This window comes from Aythya ferina (assembly GCF_964211825.1).
Source record: "Aythya ferina genome assembly, chromosome: 3".
NCBI classification, from domain to species: Eukaryota; Metazoa; Chordata; class Aves; order Anseriformes; family Anatidae; genus Aythya; species Aythya ferina.
This window is the reverse complement of record NC_140298.1, coordinates 112,694,598-112,716,603: the sequence shown is the minus strand read 5'-3', so window position 1 is coordinate 112,716,603 and position 22,006 is coordinate 112,694,598. Positions and strand designations below refer to the sequence as shown.

Genomic DNA, 22,006 nt, shown 5'->3' with positions numbered 1-22,006 from the left:
TTGGTCTTGTCAACACTGCACTGAGCACTGCTGTGCTTACACACCCTTCACGTGGTTTGAAAATCAGGTAGAATAACTTCTTCGTACCTGTGTGACACCTTCTTCAAATCCCTTAATGACTTCTTGCCTGCCAATCTTGAACCTGAAGGGCTTGTTTCTGTCTCTGGAGGAATCAAACTTCTTCCCATTCTGCAGCATTCCTGCCAAAGCAAGACAAACAGCTTCAGTCCGAGCTACACCTAAACTGAAGTGCTGAGAGGGGAAAGAAGTGAAAAATTAGTGTCTTGGACACATCAACTGTTCGTTTCCATTTTCACTTTGAAGCCTCATCAGAAATGGGTATGGCAGGTCCAAACAGTCCTTGTGGAGAACATGGGTGACCCCGGACTAGTGCCATGTGTGGTCCGAAGCTCATGGCAGCCAACGGGACCTTTCCTCTGACTTCAAAGGGTGGGGATGGAGATACAGGTTTGGGAACTCCGAGCCAATTTGCTGCCAGGTAAACATATTCATGTTTAACTGCATTCAAAAATAGGGAAGGGAAGGGAAGGGAAGGGAAGGGAAGGGAAGGGAAGGGAAGGGAAGGGAAGGGAAGGGAAGGGAAGGGAAGGGAAGGGAAGGGAAGGGAAGGGAAGGGAAGGGAAGGGAAGGGAAGGGAAGGGAAGGGAAGGGAAGGGAAGGGAAGGGAAGGGAAGGGAAGGGAAGGGAAGGGAAGGGAAGGGAAGGGAAGGGAAGGGAAAGACATTTATAAGAATACTCCCTTAGCTCATTCCTTCTATTGCCATACAGCCCCAAGTCAGTCACAGTTAACACCTTATTTGCTCATTTGGACAGACACAACACTGTTTCAGTCTGTAAATTATGAACTTATGCACAGATTTTACAGCAAATGGACAAGCCTCTACAGGGCTCTACATCATTAGGTATCCTCGTTCTTTTTCAGACTGGTATTTACAATAGCTTTAAACTTAAGAGTAGTCAAGAATCGCTCTTTCCAAATGTTACACTCTGAATATTGCAAGGTTGGGCTGATATTTATGTATTAGAATAAATACTTTCTTTGTAATGCTGCAATGCCAGGGTGTTCTGGGCATATACAATGACCCTACTGTACCAGGTGCTGTAAAAAGAAACACACACCCACAAACAAGCAAGTATTTGGGAAACTTTCTGGTTGAAAACAATTTTATCCAGCAAACTTTGACAGGAAATGCTGAGAAATACTATACTTATGATTCAATATGAGAAAGACAGTCTATCTGGTTTCCTTTCATTAAAGCAGTTATATTAATAGACCAGTTCAATGCATGAGGTTGATTTTTCTTTTTTTTTTTTCTAGTGAAAAATCATTGTTCAAACAACAAAACCTGGCACATTTGGCTTACTTAAAAAGCACATCTTCTGAATCAATGATAAATGTAAAGAGCTGTGCCAGAATGAAAAGCAAGGACTAAAAGGGTCGGATTCACCTTGCCTATCTTTACGTTTCCTGCTATTTTTGAGCTAATTACTCTGTTTCCCACTATAAACAAGTCAGGAAAAAGAAAGCACTTTCAGGGAGCAATTCATCCGACCAAATCTAGAGATGTGCATTAGGACACGAAGAATCGCATCGTAGCAGTGCCTATTTCTTTGCAGGAAGTCCAAACAACCAGCTCACACACAGGTGTCTCCAAACTCATTAGTGGTTAAATCAGTAATGATGGTGTTCTAGACTTGCAGTAATGAATACAAAATATTGATTGTTCAAGTGAGGTTCCATGTCCAGAGCTTTCAGGACGAAAACCAAGTGACATATTAAGGCAATTTAGCTGTTGACCAAGTCCAACACTTGTCTAAGCTGCTGCTTCAGAGAAGAGGGTGTGTGTAGAGGACCTTAGGAGAGCAGTTATGGAGTAACCTACTCATAATTATGTTTCACAGCCTTCACCAGCAGCGTTTGTCATGTTCCTGATTATTTTTGTTTTTACAGTAGAATAGTGAGGCATTGTATGTATGCTCTGCTGTAGGCACATACACACATCTATCTGCTTGGTGATCTCCCGAAGCCCCTCATGCAGCCTGGGATGCCCGAACAGCTGTCTTCTGGATACAAGCACAGATTCATTTGGATGGGAGAAAACCAGCATGCATATGCAGGAAGGCAGGCAGGGAGATTCAGCTCAGGGGGAACTCCCAGGCATATCATATAATCATTTTGAAGCATTTGATCTTAAATAGCAGATTTTCCTACAGCAATTTTGTTTTTAAGCACATCATAAAACCTTTTGTTTCTATGAAATGGAAGGAAACTATTAGAGAATCCCAGTATTTTGTGGTTTTAATATTAAGTCTTTGTACTGCCATTAGATTCTGCATGTTCAGAGTAGTGTGCAAACATTAATTATTCCGCACAGCAGCCCAAGGAGGTAGAAAAAGATGTTTATCATAAAATAGCCTCACTCTAGAAGTTCAAGTTCAGAGGCAAAGTTCCACAACACTTCAGCATGTTTTCACTTAGTTTTGTAACTAAAGCCCATTAAAATACTTAGCTTAAAGGTCTGATGGTTTACTAAATACCACAGATCAAACTGGTGACAGAACCAGAACTGTATCTTTGGAGAGCTTGCTAATTGAATATGTATCATATCAAAACTGAACTCATTTCACCGTCAAAAGTCTAGAGAAGACAGGCTTGTAGAAGAAAATAGGTTTCCGTTTTCTCCTATGTTTACGAGAACATCCTATTTTCAGCAATGGATGAAAAGTCACCAAGTGATGAATTCGGAAATGCAATCTCCTCATTGCTTTTGGAGGACAAATTGGGATGCAAAGAGTCAGATGCTGCGTATTTGCTGAAGCCCTGGCAAGAGGGTCAGTTTTTATGGGACTGCCCTTTAAATGGACTTTGAGTTTGGAAATGAGTCAGAGTCCCCATGTGTCTTGGAGAAGATCCGATCCGGATTTAGATCTGAACTTTGAAGCCCATCTTTTTCACCTCTCTATTTCTAAAAGTTAGAGTCGACTCCTCAGCCTCCTGGGAGCTAAAAGAGCATAATGTTTTATTTTCTCTCTTGCTAATGCATCAATTGATTTTCTTTTTGTGAAAAAATTGATTTGGTTAATATTCCTCAACAAGGATGGATGCCCATCTTCAGCCTGCAAGCACCTTTATTTATCTGGCTAACAACAGGGAGAAAAAAACCCCACACAACTGGGAACTGATCAATGGCATTGTTCTGCAAAGTCAAAACTCCCCTGGCGATCAATGGGAGGCTTGACTGAGCAAGGACACCTCGATGCCTCCATGTTCGCTTCTTACAATAACCTCACGTTTGGTTCTCAAAGGTAGCAATCGTCGTATCAAAATAATTAAGTGTACAAAATCATTCATCAGAATATCATGGGGATGTGAAAACAATCTGATATACGAGGTGTCCTCATCAACTGGGTGTTAAAAATTAGGTGGCTGTAGAAAAGCTCATTGAAGCTGAGGAAATTTAAAGAATAGACAGATCTTTTTGTTAAGGAACAGGGACAGGGACAGGCGTGCCTGCATTACTCTTTTAACATGAATTACCTGAGGTCAGCCTCAGCTAAGACCACACCATTTAAGTTTATTCCTAGGGGAACAGGCTAATGGCACCGTCTGAACTTAATTCGTAAATTTTGAATCTTTTAGCCAGTTTCGACAAGGTCTGGCAGAGGAGTAGGGTTCATAATGACATAAAGATCCTATGCATGCCACGAAAATAAATCTGGGTAGGAAACAGATCCTTTAAGAGCTTCTCCCATGAGAAAGGCTCTCAGTCTCACAGTTCCAACAAAACCATGCCCAAAACCATGCTCAGACCATTACCTATCCATTAGATGGATGGAGAGCGATAACACTGAAGGTCTTCCATAATAATTTGGCCTCCTGTCAAATTTAGGTGCCTGAATCTAGTTAATGTATGTGTAAACGAGGTGAGATGAATTCTGCTACTAACGTTAGTCATCATTAGTTAGAAACTGAGTCCCAGTCTGTCATCTGGGCTACGTCTACAGTCAGTGGAGAAAGAACAGTATCTCCAAGAATGACTCGTGCCATTCAGATATGTATCTGAGGACTACAACAACCTCCTGGAATTGCTGTATATTCTCAGTCAACCAACTTAAAAAAGTTAAAAAGTTAACACCATTAATTTTAAAAGCCAGGCAGCTAGGGCCTCAGAGGGCCCAAGTGAGGAGACTCAACCATCCATCTACCTGAAAGTAGACTGAATTGCATCCCAGGCTTCACTGGCTCCAATGTTTACTGAATTAACTTATTTTTGCAGTGTTGACACATTCTGGGAATCAGCAGACACAGCTTCTAATCCAGGACAAATCCCTCGATTTCCCTAGTTGCTCTTTTATCCTCGACAACGGGATTTGCTTACTTGACAAGAGCATTAAGGGGATGAACTGAATGGGTGATGTTCAAAAAACAGTTGCAGGTTGTTCCCTTATTTTTCAAACTGCAGTTACCTGCAGAAAGTAAACATAATTCATGTACTCAAAGACAGTTATTTTCCGTACATTTATTGGCAGGAGAACGAGGGGCAGATATTCAGAAGATGTTTCTAGGACGCTATCCTGTTTCGTTTTATGGAGACCAGGGGTTCTTCAGGACAGGGACTATATTTTGATGGCCTTTAATGCAATCACCTTTCCAATTATGCCTGGTAATAAATCTGTGCTGTTACAAACCTGTCATTTGATTTGGTTACCGTGACTTAAGTGCCTTGGGCTCTCAGGGGCAACATTTCCTGTAGTCAGCATTGCTGTGAGCTAAGAATTTTTGATCTCAAGTGCTCCTTCTTCCCTAAAATATATTGTTTCTAATGTCAAAATACATCAATATTCTGTCAGAAGAATTTCACGCAGGCTGGAAATTCTCAATTTTCCCATTTATAGTCGATGACTATCACTGATATATAATTTTAGTCTGAAAAATCCATTACTTATTGGGAAGTTTCTAGAAACTGCACAAAAGCCTTTATCTCAGCATTGATGCCTTCATAGTGTATGAAGGAGGACACGGTTTAGAGAAGAAGAGTTCAGCACAATCCTAGAGGAGTAGTGGGAAAAACACACCCAAAAAGTCCCAACTCATATCCCAGGTTGGACTACACCAGCAGAATTCACTGATTTTACTGGTTACTCACAGTTTACATGAAAATGGACCAATTTAGGATTCAGTTTGGACATACTGTGGTAAAGCAGGACAACTCTCCTGCCTTCGGTGGCTTGCTCCCTAGCTTGTGGTTGGATCTCATGTCTAATGATAACTGAAAATCTTGCTGTTTCCCATCAGGAACAAAAACAGTTTTATGTCTGTGATAGTATTAAAGATCTGGGCAATATTTTTCTAGGCCAATGCGGCTGGTGCCCTTGGCTTTTCGTTCCCAGGGAAATGCCTGGAGGACCTGACATGCCTCTCGCTCCTCAGGGCATTCCAGCAGAATTCAGATCCACGCAGGGCGGATATCTCGCACCTCTTACATCTTCATTTGTCATGTCATTATTACCTCAAAGCGCAGCGCACTGGTTTACAACTTTTCATCGTAATAACAGCTTCCAGTGACCTGTAGCTTCTCCTGGCCACCTGCCTCCTTCCAAACAGCCACTGAGAAGTGGCCGATTCCTCCTTTATTTCCGTGATTTGACTGCCAAAGTCAACTTCTTTCTGGAAAAACTGTCCGCCTCGTCAACTTTAATGATGAAATTTGTTTTCATCAGCAATTCTTGCAATGGAAATAGAGAAAGTGTTGAATGTAAGCTGGAGGATGCTTTTGTTTCCTAGACTATGTTTTTACATAGCAGTACTGTGTCCTGTACAGGGACATGAATTAGGAAGGGAAGCACGGCTTTGCAAGGGAAAGGACGGTTCAGCAGCAGAGCTTTAGTACCCCTGTAAATACAATTTCTTTCCTTTCTAACTTACTTTTTCTCTACTTAATATAAACATAGCCTTAAGAGGGAAAAGGATTTGCTTAGACTGTATTTTTCTGACAGTCTGCAGCCACTCAAGAAAACATGATTAGCCTTCCTAAGGGATTTTTTCCGTCTAGAGGGATAATAATTGGCGAGACTTGGGGGTGCATCTCTGCAGCGTATCAGATCTTCACCACAATCTTTTTTTTTTTTTTTTCTGTTTAAAAAGCAACAGCAACAGTTTGTACGTGCCATTTGTTGCCATGACAAGCAATCACTGCCTCCAAGTACAGAAGGGGGAAATAGCGGCGGTGGTCACTTGGTAGCTCCAGTTACCGCAGAGCACTTCAGAAGGGTTGATCTTTTCCACACGGGCTGCCTTGCTGCTGCTTTTTCCTCGTGTATTATATCCTCATTGTCGTGGTTCCGCTCGAGTGGGCAGCCGAGCTCCACCACAGCCGCTCTCTCACTCCCCCTCCTCAAAGAGGAATGGGGAGAAAATATGTGAAAAGGGCTCAAGGATTGAGATAAGGACGAGAAAATCACGCAATAATTATTGTAACGGGCAAAACAGACTCGGCATAAGGAGATAGTAAGATTTATTGTCTACAACTAACAAGCGAGAGAAGTGAGAAAACAAAGGAAAAAAAAAACAAAAGCACCTTCCCCCCATCCACCCTTTTCCACCTCCTCCCCCCCGAGCGGCGCAGGGGAACGGGGAATGGGGGTTATGGTCAGTCTACAGCACTTCTTCTCTGCCGCTCCTTCTCGGTCACTCTCGTCCCCTGTGCTGTGGGGTCCCACCCACGGGATGCAGTCCTTGATGAACTGATCCGGCGTGGGCTTCCCACAGGCAGCAGCTCTTCCAGAACTGCTCCAGATATGGGTCCGTACCACGGGGTCCATCCCTCAGGAGAAAACTGCTCCAACCTGGCTCCCCTACGGGCAGCAGCTCCTGCCAGATCACCTGCTCCTGCGTGGTCTCCTCTCCACGGGCTACAGGTCCGGCCCGGAATCTGCTCCGGCAGGGGTCTTCCACAGGCGGCAGCCTCCGTCGGTGCAGGGCCACCTGCTCCACCGTGGTCTCCTCCACGGGCTGCAGCGTGGAACCCTGCTCCACCGTGGTACTCCATGGGCTGCAGGGGGACATCCTGCTTCACCATGGTCCTCACCACAGGCCGCAGGGGACTTCTGCTCCGGCGCCTGGAGCACCTCTCCCCCTCCTTCTACACTGACCTTGGTGCAAGGCTGTTCTCCCACTCCCTTGACTCTCCCGGCTGCTGTGTGGCGCAGCGTTTTTTCCCTGTCTTAAATATGCTCTCACAGAGGCGCAATACAACATCGCTTATTGGCTCGGATCTGGAAAACAATGGGGCCCTTCCCAAACATGGGGCAGCTTCTAGATCTTTCTCACAGAAACCACCCCTATGGCTCCCTGCTACCAAAACCTTGCCACGTAAACCCACTACATTCCACCCCTCGCCTCTGTTAAAAGCATATTTAAGACTACTCACAACATACCATCACTTTACAATTATCACAACAACCTTCACAAACTTCACTTACATCAAAAAGAAAAAGAATTCACCACACCAAAATAAACATAACATCATCACAGCACCGACAAGGTGGACATTTTACACACACACCACCCCTCGTCCCTTCACCACACTAACATCTCACAGTTACTGCTTTCTTAAATTCTTCACAACTTGTACATTCCTAACAATCATCCTGCACATATTTTTGCCCGTTACTTCTACTAACTATCATCCTTATCTCAAATTCCTCGAGCCCCACGTTGGGCGCCAAAAAAGACTGTCGTGGTTCCGCTCGAGTGGGCAGCCGAGCTCCACCACAGCCGCTCTCTCACTCCCCCTCCTCAAAGAGGAATGGGGAGAAAATATGTGAAAAGGGCTCAAGGATTGAGATAAGGACGAGAAAATCACGCAATAATTATTGTAACGGGCAAAACAGACTCGGCATAAGGAGATAGTAAGATTTATTGTCTACAACTAACAAGCGAGAGAAGTGAGAAAACAAAGGAAAAAAAAAACAAAAGCACCTTCCCCCCATCCACCCTTTTCCACCTCCTCCCCCCCGAGCGGCGCAGGGGAACGGGGAATGGGGGTTATGGTCAGTCTACAGCACTTCTTCTCTGCCGCTCCTTCTCGGTCACTCTCGTCCCCTGTGCTGTGGGGTCCCACCCACGGGATGCAGTCCTTGATGAACTGATCCGGCGTGGGCTTCCCACAGGCAGCAGCTCTTCCAGAACTGCTCCAGATATGGGTCCGTACCACGGGGTCCATCCCTCAGGAGAAAACTGCTCCAACCTGGCTCCCCTACGGGCAGCAGCTCCTGCCAGATCACCTGCTCCTGCGTGGTCTCCTCTCCACGGGCTACAGGTCCGGCCCGGAATCTGCTCCGGCAGGGGTCTTCCACAGGCGGCAGCCTCCGTCGGTGCAGGGCCACCTGCTCCACCGTGGTCTCCTCCACGGGCTGCAGCGTGGAACCCTGCTCCACCGTGGTACTCCATGGGCTGCAGGGGGACATCCTGCTTCACCATGGTCCTCACCACAGGCCGCAGGGGACTTCTGCTCCGGCGCCTGGAGCACCTCTCCCCCTCCTTCTACACTGACCTTGGTGCAAGGCTGTTCTCCCACTCCCTTGACTCTCCCGGCTGCTGTGTGGCGCAGCGTTTTTTCCCTGTCTTAAATATGCTCTCACAGAGGCGCAATACAACATCGCTTATTGGCTCGGATCTGGAAAACAATGGGGCCCTTCCCAAACATGGGGCAGCTTCTAGATCTTTCTCACAGAAACCACCCCTATGGCTCCCTGCTACCAAAACCTTGCCACGTAAACCCACTACACTCATATATCTTTAATGCAGAGTAAGAGCAATGTAATCAATTATTTATTATGCAGCTGACACCATGCAATGAAGACACCAAAGACAAATGCTCAATAATGCATTACCGTGTGCTATCTATCAGTGTTGCGCACCACTACAAGACAACATGACTGAGCCTTGCACTTAGCCTGACTTCACAGCCAAGCAAAATTACATGTAATTGTCTAGCTCGCTCTCCTGAAAGGCATCACTCCGTCCTAACGGCTTGATAGATTTGCATACTTCTAAAAGAGAAGAGAAAATAGGCTCACCCCCAAGGCAGATGTAAGGTTCAGTAAGCATCTTCTGCGTGAGTTGTAAGGAGACCAAAACAATTCCTCTGGTATCCTGTTGCCTTAACAAAGTTATTTCATGTTAGGCTCTGATTCTGTTACCATTACAAAATTAAGCTGTAAAACATACATGCTCTGCAGCACAAGGCAAATTTTGTTTGAGTAAGTATGGCAGATTCAGGTCAGCCTGGCTATGCTGGGACAATAGATGTCTAAAGCAACATCTTAGGGAGAACATGTTACTAAAGAAATACTTCACATCTCTTGTGTTTCTACCAGCTTTCCTACCAATCAATTCCTCCTCTGTGCTGGGAAAGGGGAGGCAGATTGATCTGCCAGAAGAACATCACCACCCATTCCCAGCCAGCCTAGCCCATACCAACAACAAAACCTCCTCAGCAGTTAGGTGGGCATTAATCACCACCTGTTCCCAGCCTGGCCATCCTTTGATTTTCATCTGTCTAGACTTCCAGAATATGCCTCCAATTCCTTCTGAATAAAATCTGTGCTGAAATCTTAATTTATCAGTGCCACACTTTGGATCCCCTTGGCTAGAACTAGTACCAGCCAGGTGACAAATCTCTGGTAGGGCACTGTGCTAAGAAGCTGTGCATACCCTGAAACAACACGTGAACACACACAAAAAAAGTCTATTCCTAATGTGTTACCACTTGGTGTTACCACCTAATGCTGGCCTTTGGGGCATTTAGAGCTGAAAAACAACATTTCTCGTCACATCCCTCATGAATGAACGTGCTTTCTTTCCTTCAGGGCTCTGTTTACCCTTTTTTTTTGTGACATCCACCTTTCTTCACGCATAGCATGGTTGTATCTCATTCACAGGGGAGCTTTCTGCTGAAACTTATCTTGAAAAATGGAGTAATCATCTAAAATCTTGCAAAGGACTCAGCCACTAGTGTGCTCTTCAATAAGAAGGAGAAAAGGAAAAGCATTCTTGGAAAAAAGAGACATGCAAGATGCAAACAGAGAAGAAATCACAGCTTATAAAAATGGCTGTTGACTAAGGCATGTAAGAAGGGACAGTCAACGTGCCAGGATTACATATAAGCTAAATAAGTCAGAGGCAGACAGTGTTGATCCATCCCCAGCTCATGTGTACACAAAACACACATAATGCAGAAGTCAAATGCTTTTCACTCGGGGCATGCAACTTTTTGATCCCGACTTGTCAGGCATTTCTGCTATGTGCCTTATTTTAGAGCTGTGGGATGCTATTCCTAGCCGGCGTTATGTAATAGCCGCAAGTGTTCGGAGAGCTCCCGAGGAATCGTCTCCTCCCGGGTGCGATTCCACGTGGGCAAGCGAGACGCGACTTCAGCCACACCGGTCTGAAAACAGCAGGCAAGGCTCTGTGGGGCCTCAATGCTGCAGGGCACAGAGGTTTTCCAGGACAGTCAGGTGAACTCAGCACTGTTTCTCTTGGGGAACAAACACCCTGCTCAAGAGTGGACAAGGAGAGGTAGCTGGATGCTGCTCACCCTCTGCTGACAAGGGCACACCATGGGTTTTCAGGTAGCTAAAGGTAGTTGACATGAATCCCACACCAAATGACTTGATCACAGTCAAGACTGGAGAGAAAATAAAGTTTGAACCCAAACTGGTTTTGATTTGCATACTGAACTCCTTCCCAAGGATTGTGCTGCCCACAGTCTGTAAGACTTGGTGACTGCAGATCTACTTGCAAGTCACTTTCTATAAACTACTACATACAATAAACAAGCTGTACAACAATTAGAAGATAAAAGTCACTTCTGGCCTTCGAGTGAGCACTGAAAAGGGTTTATTAGCAAGTTATGCACTGAATAGCCCTCATTACGTTGTCAAAGTCCAGCCTACAATTAAGATCAGATAAAACCAGCATCTTGCCAAGGAGCCTTTACCATGTGCTGCAGCACGCCAATGAAAGAATGTCTTATTCAGACAGCGTTATTTTTCTAGGCTGTCTGCTCTAAAAAAAATATGTGAGATACGCTCATCAAAGGAACAAACCTTTCTACAGATGTGTAGCTTGCTCTTCCCACCTATTAGGAATGCACCTGCTTTCACAAAAATAACGTTTTTGCATATTGTTTTCAGTGTAAACAGTTTTACATGCTCGAAGGCAGACCCTAGCAGAATCACAAATATCTCTCTGCCTTTCATTATGTTCTGCAATAATATTAGGTCTTCTTTTTCCACATTTGTTTCCTGGGTTTGTTCATCCTTCCCAATGCTGCCAGTCCTCATTGGTGTAAACTGGCACGGTTTCCCTGCTATTAATGAAAGTACAAAAAAAATATATAGCAGGTTAAGACCCAGATCACAGTAATTTAAAACGAAGTTGAATGATGCACTTGGAATCGCTCTCCAGAGCAGAATCCTGCATGAACACAGAACAGCACAGATCTGTGATCCAGGCAAAAGGCTGTATGTCAGAAAGAATGGGTTTTGCTGCCAGACAGCTAAGTATAACTCACCTTCTTTTTAATCCCTGTGAAATGGTGACTGTGGTTTCCTAAAGGTCAGAAAGAGAGTCGCTAGCCTAACCAGGAATTATATTATTAATTAATCTACTCAGCCTCAGGAATCTTGAAAGGCTTCATTCAGTAAGCCTTTAAAGTATCTTCAGAGCCAGAGTGGAAAGGAGCTATTAACAGCGCAGTTTGTTATTATAAATAGGTCTTTTCCATCTCTCAGTTTTGATCTCTGTGATCTTATAAAGGAACTATGGAAAAAGTGGCAGCTGTTATCTTGACAGATGGGTCTCAGGCAGGGCTCTGCTGGACATTAGGCAGTCGTCTCTGTGGAGAACAATAGGAATTTCCAAGTGCCTGTATCTATTTTCATCTGCTTAACCAGCCACTCGTGTCTTGGACTAGCGAAGGGAAGAAGCAAGGAGAATGCAAAATAAATGTTTTAGGGGAAACACCTCAGAGAAACCACGTCCTTCACCTTTTCCAATGGTATTCTCATCACTGGACAATCAAACACTCAACAGGAGCACTCTCTATGCCTTCTCTTCAACCTGTATGGAAGCTGGGCATGGAGAATGATGAAGGTAGGAGAAGAATAAGGATGTAGTAAGTAGGGAGGTCAGCGGGATAGGCAAAGACCTGCATCCTTGCTCCTTGGTCTTCTCAGATCAGCTGTGTCTAACATTGTGTAGGGTTTGTCCCTGCAACTTTTAGACAAAGTTCCCCTTGATTTCAGCAGAAGCCTGAGAATGGACTCGACAGGCTATGATGTTTTTTCCCGAAGCAGAAGCATTTTCACACACGGGGCTACAGCAAACAAAAGACGTACATTAAGTCAGCGTAGACACCACAAACAGAAATAGCAGTCAGCCCATAGACACAAGCAACAAAGATAAACATTGCTAAAAATACCTCAACAGGACAACAGAGTGGAAAACAAAACAAGCAAATTGAGAGAGGACCTAACTGTGAAGCATTACGTACACACAACTATTATTACACCAGCAATGAAAACTTGGAAGATTTCAGACTCTGTAGTGAAACATGTAATGTTATCATCTCTAAAAGCAAAGACAGAGATGGTAAATACCTTGCACAACTCACGGGAATGGTTACAGGCCAGACAGCTTTCTATCACAGGTCACGCTATCCTTCATCGTCTCAGTAAATGTAACTGAAAAAATTGCATCCTATATGAATAACTTACTATATGGTGTAAGAAAAAATCTGTTCCTAGCAATTAAGTAGCCAAAACCATACAAATCCTGAGCACAGTAACGAAAGATGTTTTTCTGCAGAAAAAGAAGGGATTTTCCTGCTCAATTTTATCAAAAACTCTAAAGAAAATACAATTCAGGCTTGAATGGAATGAAATAGTGAGACATTTTACTTTCAAAAATGAAAAAAAATCCCTTCTGTTCATCTGAAATGTTCCATTCCACTGAGAATATGCTGCTTTGTTTTCAGATTACTAATATGAACTAATTAATTTCAGCTTCTGTGAGGTCTAGGGAGTTCTTGAACTACACCACCTTTCCAATTATTTAACACCAGATACTGTTTAGCTACATCCAATCTGCGAGATAACAGAGCTGTTAAGCAGAAAACATTAAAGAGAGAAAGAAAAGTAAAAATTCATGAAGAACATGCTGAAAGGGAAGCGTATCAGATAAAATTCAGGTATAATCTATACTACGTAATGTTAAGGAACGTGGCAAAGCTCCATTAATTTAGGCTGCTGCTTCCATTTTCCTGCTTTGCGGAGTAAAGAACAAGGTTTGTGGGAGTTTATCTGTCTCAGTCTCATGTATCATTTTAAAGCTTAAAGATGTAGCTGCAGATTTAGTGGCTGCCTGAACGGGGAGTTCGAGTCATCCAGCTCCCAGGGCAGCAGTCACCCAGGCTGCTGAGTCTTTGGAAATCATTCATCAGAACCCCAAGTATTTTGGTTGCTCATGTCATCAAATAGTTGCTAGGAAAGAAAGGAAATAAAATGGAAAATTACATAAAACTAGTGAATTTAAGTAATCTAATTATAAAAAAAAATAAAAAGCACTGTTGATTTGACCCCAACCTGATACGGTTACAAACCTCTCTCCTGGAAAAGCACGGTTTATTTGTGGCTTTTTCAAGAAAAAAAAAAAAGGTGCAGAGAATTAAAATTTCTCAGTATATGTCATCCGTGTTCTCTAACACAGCCAAATGCCTACAGGCTGCTGCCTGCTCACGTGCCCAAGGATCGCTAAGGACAGAGCCATAACTCTCTTCTAACAGGAACAAACCACACGAAAGCATGCCCTGCATCTCATTTCACATCTCACGTGCTCTGCAGTCTGTGGGCTCCGGCAGTATCCTAGAGACACGGAGCACCATATATCACATTCCTACTTGGGCTATTATAAGCATCCACCTAGCAGAATTAAACACCACGGTGTAGTAAAACTGCCTTTTTCACCAGACCCACTGCTGGTTTTGGCATCGCTTTCATGCTTACAACTTAATAATCTGCCCAGGAGACAAGGCACTTTGATTCACATGAACCAGCTCGTCGTCAGCACTCGGTCTTTACCAGCACATAATTCTGATGAGGATCTGTACGTCCATGACTTTTGGTAACGCTCCCAATAAGCCTGTACTTTACAGCTTATGATGTGCTTCCCAGTTATGGCTATCAATTTTTTTTGAGCCTTTCTTTGATACAGGAGTCCCTGCTGAGACCATCAGCTGTATTTTCTTGTTGGTAAACTGAAAGGTTTACCTGAATTTGGGGTACGGTCTGTTTTGCAGCACTGGTTCCTCTGTCTCGTACGCATCATGGCACGATCAGGGTGCTCAGGCAGTTCTTGTGGCTTCTCCTGCCTGCTGGCTTTGCAGCAACGCTATGCGAGCTCTCTGTCTGCTGCTTATGCTGCTGCAGCACTCCTCCATCAGCCCGTATGCTGGGGAAGGCTCAATTTCTGCTAAGAACAAGTTCTTCACTTCTGAAAATGCTCCATTGAGAGCTTTCTGTCATGCAGGCTGTGGCGTGTGAGCACGGCTTCTGTTTCTGAGCAGCCCCTGCACCACCATACAGGCTCCATGGCTGGGGTGCCAGACAGCTATTCTCCACCAGCCTGCAACGTTAACCTCCCCTCTGCCTTCAGAAAAATTACGTGCTGGATCAAGAGGTCTCCAGCAGGCAGACGAACAATTCTGGTAGCTTTCTCGATCTACGCGTATTTCGGTAATTTTTGTGTGCTCTGCCTTTGGAAGTCAATACATCAGCTGCCTCCCTTGAGCGCTGCGTGCCCCGGTGTTTCCCTTCTAGCAGTGGGATTATACACTGCCTTCTGTCCATATGGAACTCTACTTTTTTCTCTCGTTACTCATGGCCTTTTTAGAGATGGTCACGTGTTCCAAAGACCAATCTGGTTGGTATTTAGGAGCCAATTCTCCAGGCAAAAAACACACAGAAATTTTTGCGCAGCCCGCAAATGAATCAGCACGCCCTCCTGTGAGCTGTGCGTAGCACCGAGGTGACTTCCTTAACATCAACAGCCTTTTCTGCAAAAACCTGAGCACCTGGCTCTGTAGGTTATCACACCTGACTCCTAGATAGCAAATCCGAAATTAACATTTTGCTGAACCATTCCAGAAATACCTCTTTCACCGGGGCTTTAAGAGAGTGTCAAGTGATTTACAGACCAGCTTTATTTGGACCAGCTTTTATTTGGATTTGCAACATTGCACAGGCAGAGAAGTCGTTTTTGGAGCAAGTATCACACACAGCCTGCTTCTGTCTCATTGTAATAATTTTTTCTACTTCTGTTACACCGAGTTATGAGCATAACACAGGCACAGTGCGTCCTGCACGAAGCCAGAACACGACCAGTGCTTAGCTGCATCTGCTTGAATTAAACTGCTTTACGGGACCTTGAAACTGAAGTATTGGTGCATTGCAGATTGCCATTTTTAGCTGCTGCAACACCAAGCCTTGTTGTGGTGCCTGCTGCCAGATGAGATCATCTCGTAGCCACTTTTTCAGCGGAGCAGCCCGAGCTGCTTCTCCCAAGGTATTGCCGGTTAGAAATCCAAAGATCACGGTTTTCTTTTTAAGTCTTGCTGCTGTGAGTAAGACTAGAAGAATGGGAAGGAAGGGAAAATTATAGAATCGTATCAGCAAGGAAGCTCAGACATGGCCCAGAGCCCAGCGATGCAGACACTGCTGTGGTGCAGCCTACAGGTGAATCCTATCTCCCATAAACACATAAGCAGTACCAGTTCTTCAGAGCTGGTGCACGCACAGATACACGCAATTGTATTTTCTTGCATTAGCTTGAGCTCAGTGCCAGGTTCCTTATCTAATCATCTGATAATGGCTGGAGATGAAGCCCTGGCGGTGATAAAAACCAACAGAAAGCCCTCGTTTGTGGTGCTGCAGGGATGGTTCCTGCTCCAAATGCTGCGCTACAAACGCTTCGCAGGCTAAGAGCATGACATCAGGCTGCCCTGTAACGCAGGCTGCAGGTCCAGGCTGCCTGTCTGAATATATCTGTCTGGCTTCCACGTCGAGCTTGAATTTCAGAGATGCACTGTGCATGTTCAAATCAAATACCAAACTTCCTCTGGGTGAGCTCCAAGACCTGTGTTGACTCGGTATTGCCTAACAAAGAGGGGACGCCAATTCAAACTACAGATTTCTGTCATTTTTTTCAGATGACCTAATGCTTTGCTCAGCACACGAATTTTGACCCACGACAAGAAGTTTGCAGAGAGCCCTTCCAGCTAGGGCACAATGTATGTTTTTACTCTGAAGCAGACAGGCTTTGTCCCAGTGACCAGCAGAACATGATATCTGGTCCCTAATTTGTTTAGCAGCCTTTTAGGCTGGTGATCTGATACGATCTTTATTTCTGTCTTTGTGCTTACGGCGCTACCCAACTAAGGGCATTGGGCCACGGCTCGGTTTGGCTGCTTAGCAGGAATCAGCGTCACCTGCATTTTTAGGGTGACAAGAATTACCTTGTTCCGACCTCATTCAGAGCACCTTCGACATCCCGTTCACTCTGCAGAAGTGTCAAAGAATGCAAAGCAGGATTGTTACCTTCTTATCTGCTTCAGAAGCCTCCGGGGAGATTAGGAAGTGTTGCTCTGATCTCTTCCAGTTCTCCGCCACCTTGCTATCTGGACACACAAGGTCAGATTTGAAGCTGGGGTAAATCAGTTGAACCTTGAGAAGGTCAAAGGAGCACTGCTGGCAAGCTGAGGAGAAATTCCCACTGGGCCATTCCAGAGACACGAGTTTTTGGGTACAGGTATTTTCCCACCACACACATTCTTACAACCATTTTCTACTCTCCTAAATACAGATTCCTCAATTTTTTATTTTTTTTTTTCCCTCACTTGCTGTATTTAAAGATAATTTGCCTCCCTGGGAGCAAGACAACTGACACGCTCTGATCCTTGCACCAGTCACTTTTTCTAACATGGAGCCTCACATTATTCTGCTGGGCCCAGGACTTAAACCTTGGAAGCCTGACAAAAGACACAGCGTGTACCCACACCTTCTTATTACCAACTGCACTAAACAGCACACCTGGCTCCAAACTCTTTCTTCGTTTGTCCTTGCATCAAGAGCCCTCTGAGAGGCAAGAGAAATGATTTCACCTTGCTCAGTCTCCTTGCATAACCACTTTTAAAGGAACAGAGCTCGACAGAGATTTCATTTGTGTGAACAACAACAACAAAAAAAACCAAACCTGTGTGTGAGGTACTCAAATAGTTAGGCTTCAACTCCTGTCACTGCAAAAGCAGTACAGCTGATGCTAGATGGTCACATCAGTCAGGGGGTGCAAGAAGAAAAGAGGACTTTGTACAAAATTCCCTACCTGCAGCGATGTCTAATTCGTCAGGGTTGGCAGCATCGGTGTGACTTTGCTAGAAATAGGCAAATCAAGCCAGAGCTCCCTTCTCACGTTTGACCCTGTATTAATGGAAATGTACACGACCCCGAGGCACTCCCACGTTAAACAGTCTGAGTCACAGCAGTCTCCCTGAGTCATCCAAATTTATTTTCTCATTTTTGGGTTACTTGCAAATAGCAGTGGCAGAGATGTTGCAGCAGGGGCAGTAAGAAATACCTTTATTAACACCTTAATTTTTGGAAATGTGGTCTGCCTGCTACAGACAGCTAGAGGAAGGAAGGGAAAAGAAAATCCAACTGTGGCTTGTATAGAGAGACAGCCATCCTTCCCTGGGAGCGGGGAAAGTGCCAAGGAACAAATTGGATGGTGTGTACAGAGGGGAGAAAAAACTTCTATCCTGCTGTTTACTTGCACTGGCACATGCTATTAAATGAGTATGCCTTGGGGGAGTGCCAGCCTACCCTCAGGAAATGCCAGCCTATCTTGAAGAGAGCCATCATTTACTCCTGAAAAAAAAAAAAAAAAAAAAAAGAATTAGCAGGGGCAGCAAGAGGCTAAGACGCTCGGGTTTAACTCGCACTGGCCTGGAGCCAAATATGCAAGCGAAGGCTTAGGAGAACTTTCTTCTGATGCCTCTGTGCCAACAATAGATGTGGACAGCACAAATATTTACAGACCTAAAGTGGAGGGAGACTAAATGAGGGGGGAGCCAGACTGTGCCTTGAGTGCTTCTAATAACGATTAGCCCGTGGCGGCTTTGCAGCGCTGAAGTGACTGCTCCCTGGGATGGGATGACTCAAGGGCGATGCCGCCAGCAGCGCAGGATGTCTCTGCAGTCCTCCCCTTTCTCCAGAAAAAAAAATAAATCCTGTATTAATAGCCATGCATTCATACTGTACACACCGTGGCACAACCATCTCTCTCTGGAGCTAGAACAGGCAGGGCTGCCAGGGGGTTTCAACGCTTCCAAAATAAACAAAATGCTCTCGGGGACCTGCAGAGGTGTTGATTCTTGTGATGCATAGCCCGAATGCTCTCTGTCTCTCTGAGTATCTCCCTGAGGCCACCTCTCTCTGAGCAGCTCTCCTCAGCACCCAGGCGTGTCCTGACATTGGAGAGAAATGAGTTAGTGACGGGATGACTCTTATTTACCTTTGTCTTTACTTATTGTCTTTATTTACCTTTGAAATAGAAAGTAAATATAATAGACAGGTATATAGAACAGTAAGATATATATAATAGTAAGATCTATATATAATAGTAATATCTATATGATAGTAAGATATACATGTCTCTGAGTGCATCCTTTCTTCCTCTGTTCCTTGTTGTCAACCTCCCTTAGCTGTCTGGGGATAACAGTTTCTCTTCATCTGTTTGTGCAGAGTTAAGCACAACCGAGCTCTTGAAAGATGCTAGGATACAACTGTAATAAAATTCTCTTTTCTCTGTTCCTGAAACAATAACAATGCTACCAAAAAAAAAGAAAAACATAAAAAAAGATGGGTATATCCATAGCGTGGGGGGTGTTTGGGAGCAGAACTTTGCCTTCAAAGCACCTGCAGGGCCAGCAAACAAAGGATCTTTAAAGCTGTTGTTTAGTTGTGATGACAACCAGAAATAAGAGAGCTCATTCCTTACTTTCCGAGCACTGATCTTGTCACTCCACCCATAAAACTGCGGTGGATCAAGTCAGCCTGAAGATCTCCCCAGCTGTGCCTTCCTTAATGTCACTGTCTGAAGCCCAAGAGCTGCCACCATCACTGGAGAAGGTACACATCTCCAGCAAAAAGGACCTTGAAATGAATGGCCACGTCCTGTAGCATGTAAGTACAGGGGGTTATTGCATTATTTTAACTATTTAAAGAGCAGGTTTGCTCTTTCTTCCTACACGCCCATGTTTACGGAACTGGAAACCAAATTAGGCATGTATAGAAGAGGACAGAAATTTTCAGAAAAAGCAGCTCCATAAAAAAGAATAAAAGAGGTTTCTTCACTGGGAGGTTAAATATTGAAGTGTCTCCTGTTTCTCAGTCACCTCAAGCTTTAATAACAAGTCCCGAAGCCCAAATTACAGCAGGGCGTGCAAGTGAATGATTAGCTATTTACCTCTTCTCCTAAATAAAAATATAAATCAATAGCAAAACCCCACAAACCTCACAAACTGCAGCAACATTCAGCCTTCAAGAGGGACATAAATACTCTTCCTACGTAGCCCTAAAGAGCCCCATGAAGCAAACGCAACCCAGTGTCCTCATAGATAAAACACTTGCCTTGCATGGCTTGTTCTGCATTACACTGCAGAGCACCAGGAGGGTGTTCCTTGTGACTGTGCCCATCAAATTCCTTGCTTTCACTCCCTTTGGCACCTCCGTGCAAGGAACGAGCCTGGCACGTCCCGGCCATCTGCAGAAGCTAAATCATGCACTGGATATTCTTGTCAGCAGGCTCTCAGTATGCCCAACAGACGAGTACTCTGCCTGGTGAGGCTGGTAGCAAGTCCCGTGGCTGGCTCGAGAGCCACCTGTAAATTTGTAAATTGAGTGAACACTTCGATAACACAGCCTGGACTCTGCTGCATGAACAACGTGGTGTGGTCAGGAAGCTGCTCCCAAACTCGGCTCCCAAACCTTTCTCAGACTTACTCTAAAGCTTTTCATTCGTTTCCTTGTGTTCAGAGCTGTTTCTGCCCCCCACTCAGAAGTCTCAAAGCAGGAGCTGACCTGTCTGATCCCAGCTGGGGGCTGAGCCAACACGGATTATCACCAGTGGAGAGCCACGAAATCATGGCTGGGGCATGTAGAGGTCATGGATGTTTCCTCAGCTGAAATTGCTCTCTGTCTCTCTCTCCTTCGTAGCAGTGTATCTGCGACCTGACTTTCCAGCTCAGAGAGCCGGCTGCGCTCTGAGACTTACGGGTATTTCCACATCGCATTCCGGGGTCACCCGAAGGCTGCCCTCTGGATCAGACTCGCTCTATATTCAGACGGCGAAGCTACAAGTGCAGCCCCAGGCATGGCCCAGGGGACTTTCTGTCTAAGTCTGTCTGGCAGTTTAATATTCCGCCAGGCACCTTAGCGCACCCGAACGGGCAGGCTGCAGACTGCCTGCGGGGCAGGGCTGCGATCAGAAGCTGTGGCTCGCACCCAGCTCTTGCTCCCAGCCCCTCTGACTGTGCTGAAATGTAGACGTGGCCTGGGGGGTTGTTCAAGAGCTACACCATGCTTGTCTCTAGCGTGGGATCCTCTCGAGCTGGAGGCTGAACGTGCCGTATCTCCTAAGCCTGTGAATCACATGCATATACATAATAAAGGCCAGTCAAAAATCTTTATTAAATAAACTATTAAGTACTTAAAGTTGCAAGCCAAATGGGACCGATGTTCATTTAATGTAGCCAGGAATGTTTAATACTCCCCTGTCTCCATGACTCATAGCACTGAAAGCCCAGTAAAAGCTCAGAAACGCTCCGTGCCTGCTGCAGAGCAGCACACGAGCCTCCTTTAAACACCGATGTATACAAGATGTGTATTAACCAGATTAAAAATATAATGTCCATAAGAATGCAGTATTTGGTCCTACACACGCTTCCTCTCACACAGAGATGTTGGTCAAAGATACAAGTTTCTCTCAGTGCTTCCACAATGTTCGCATCAGCATACCCACGACAGAAAGCACTACACCAACTACAAAAAGCATAATTTTTGCATGTGAACACAACGTAAAATGCATGTATTTGAAGATATTCGGGTGTCTAAAGGTGCAGTAGTCATTCAGTGGGAATTTCAAGTTTATCCGGGCACCTGATTTCTCTGATTTCAACTAAATTATTTTAAAACCCAACATCTCTAAGTATTTGCTTAAACTTTGCCCAGACAGCACAACCACAACTACGACGTTATAGCAATTACCACTGCTCCCAAATGCACACGGTTCATTAAAGAAGTTCGACATCCTACACTGCAAGTGTGTGAAAACCTGCCTGACATTTATCCCTTAAAACCCAGGTCTTAAAACAACAAAACGGACAGGCAAGTACGTTGCAAACCTTACCACGTCCACATTGTACAAAACACGTGTTTTTATTATCTTGGATGAAGAACACACCGAATGACAAGAGGCAGCCATAATTCTGACCCAGTGATATTTCCAGGATTGTTCCTTTCAACTCCAGGGCGTAGATATTTTAAGAAATACTGGTAAGTGGAAAATATCAGTTAATACGTGTATTAGTAAGGCATTTATCATTCTTTATGCTTACATTTTGATAGAGCATTCATAAATACTAATTCTGAGTCAGCTTTGACCTAGCAGTGCCCACTGAACAGATGGAGGTCCTCCTCAGCTGAACCTGCTCGCAAGGCCCATCAGTCATCCTAAACTTGAATTTATTTCTGCCCTTGTCAACCTGCTATCTCATTATCTCACTATTCACTGACAAAAGAAATGATGGATCACGAGCACCGGGGTACAGGGAACCAAAGGCACTACATAAAACGAACCTCATTATGT

General features: G+C 44.7%; 1 protein-coding gene and 1 long non-coding RNA gene across 3 annotated transcripts in view; one reads left to right on the top strand and one right to left on the bottom strand.

Annotated features, from left to right (window-relative positions):
• The window catches only part of FKBP1B (FKBP prolyl isomerase 1B), a 48,964-nt gene that overhangs the window by 6,104 nt on the left and 20,854 nt on the right, over positions 1-22,006 (bottom strand). Inside the window, exon 3 of one of the 2 annotated variants that reach the window (XM_084516303.1) lies at positions 88-200. In XM_084516303.1, the coding sequence (XP_084372429.1) occupies positions 88-200 (113 nt within the window). Of the gene's footprint in view, positions 1-87; positions 201-18,907; positions 20,781-22,006 lie in introns of those variants that run through there. The other variant, XM_084516304.1, reaches the window with a different exon arrangement.
• On the top strand, positions 218-11,836 carry LOC311435385. Its single transcript, XR_014692092.1, has 2 exons — positions 218-499; positions 9,967-11,836. It is a non-coding gene; the product is annotated as an uncharacterized lncRNA (long non-coding RNA).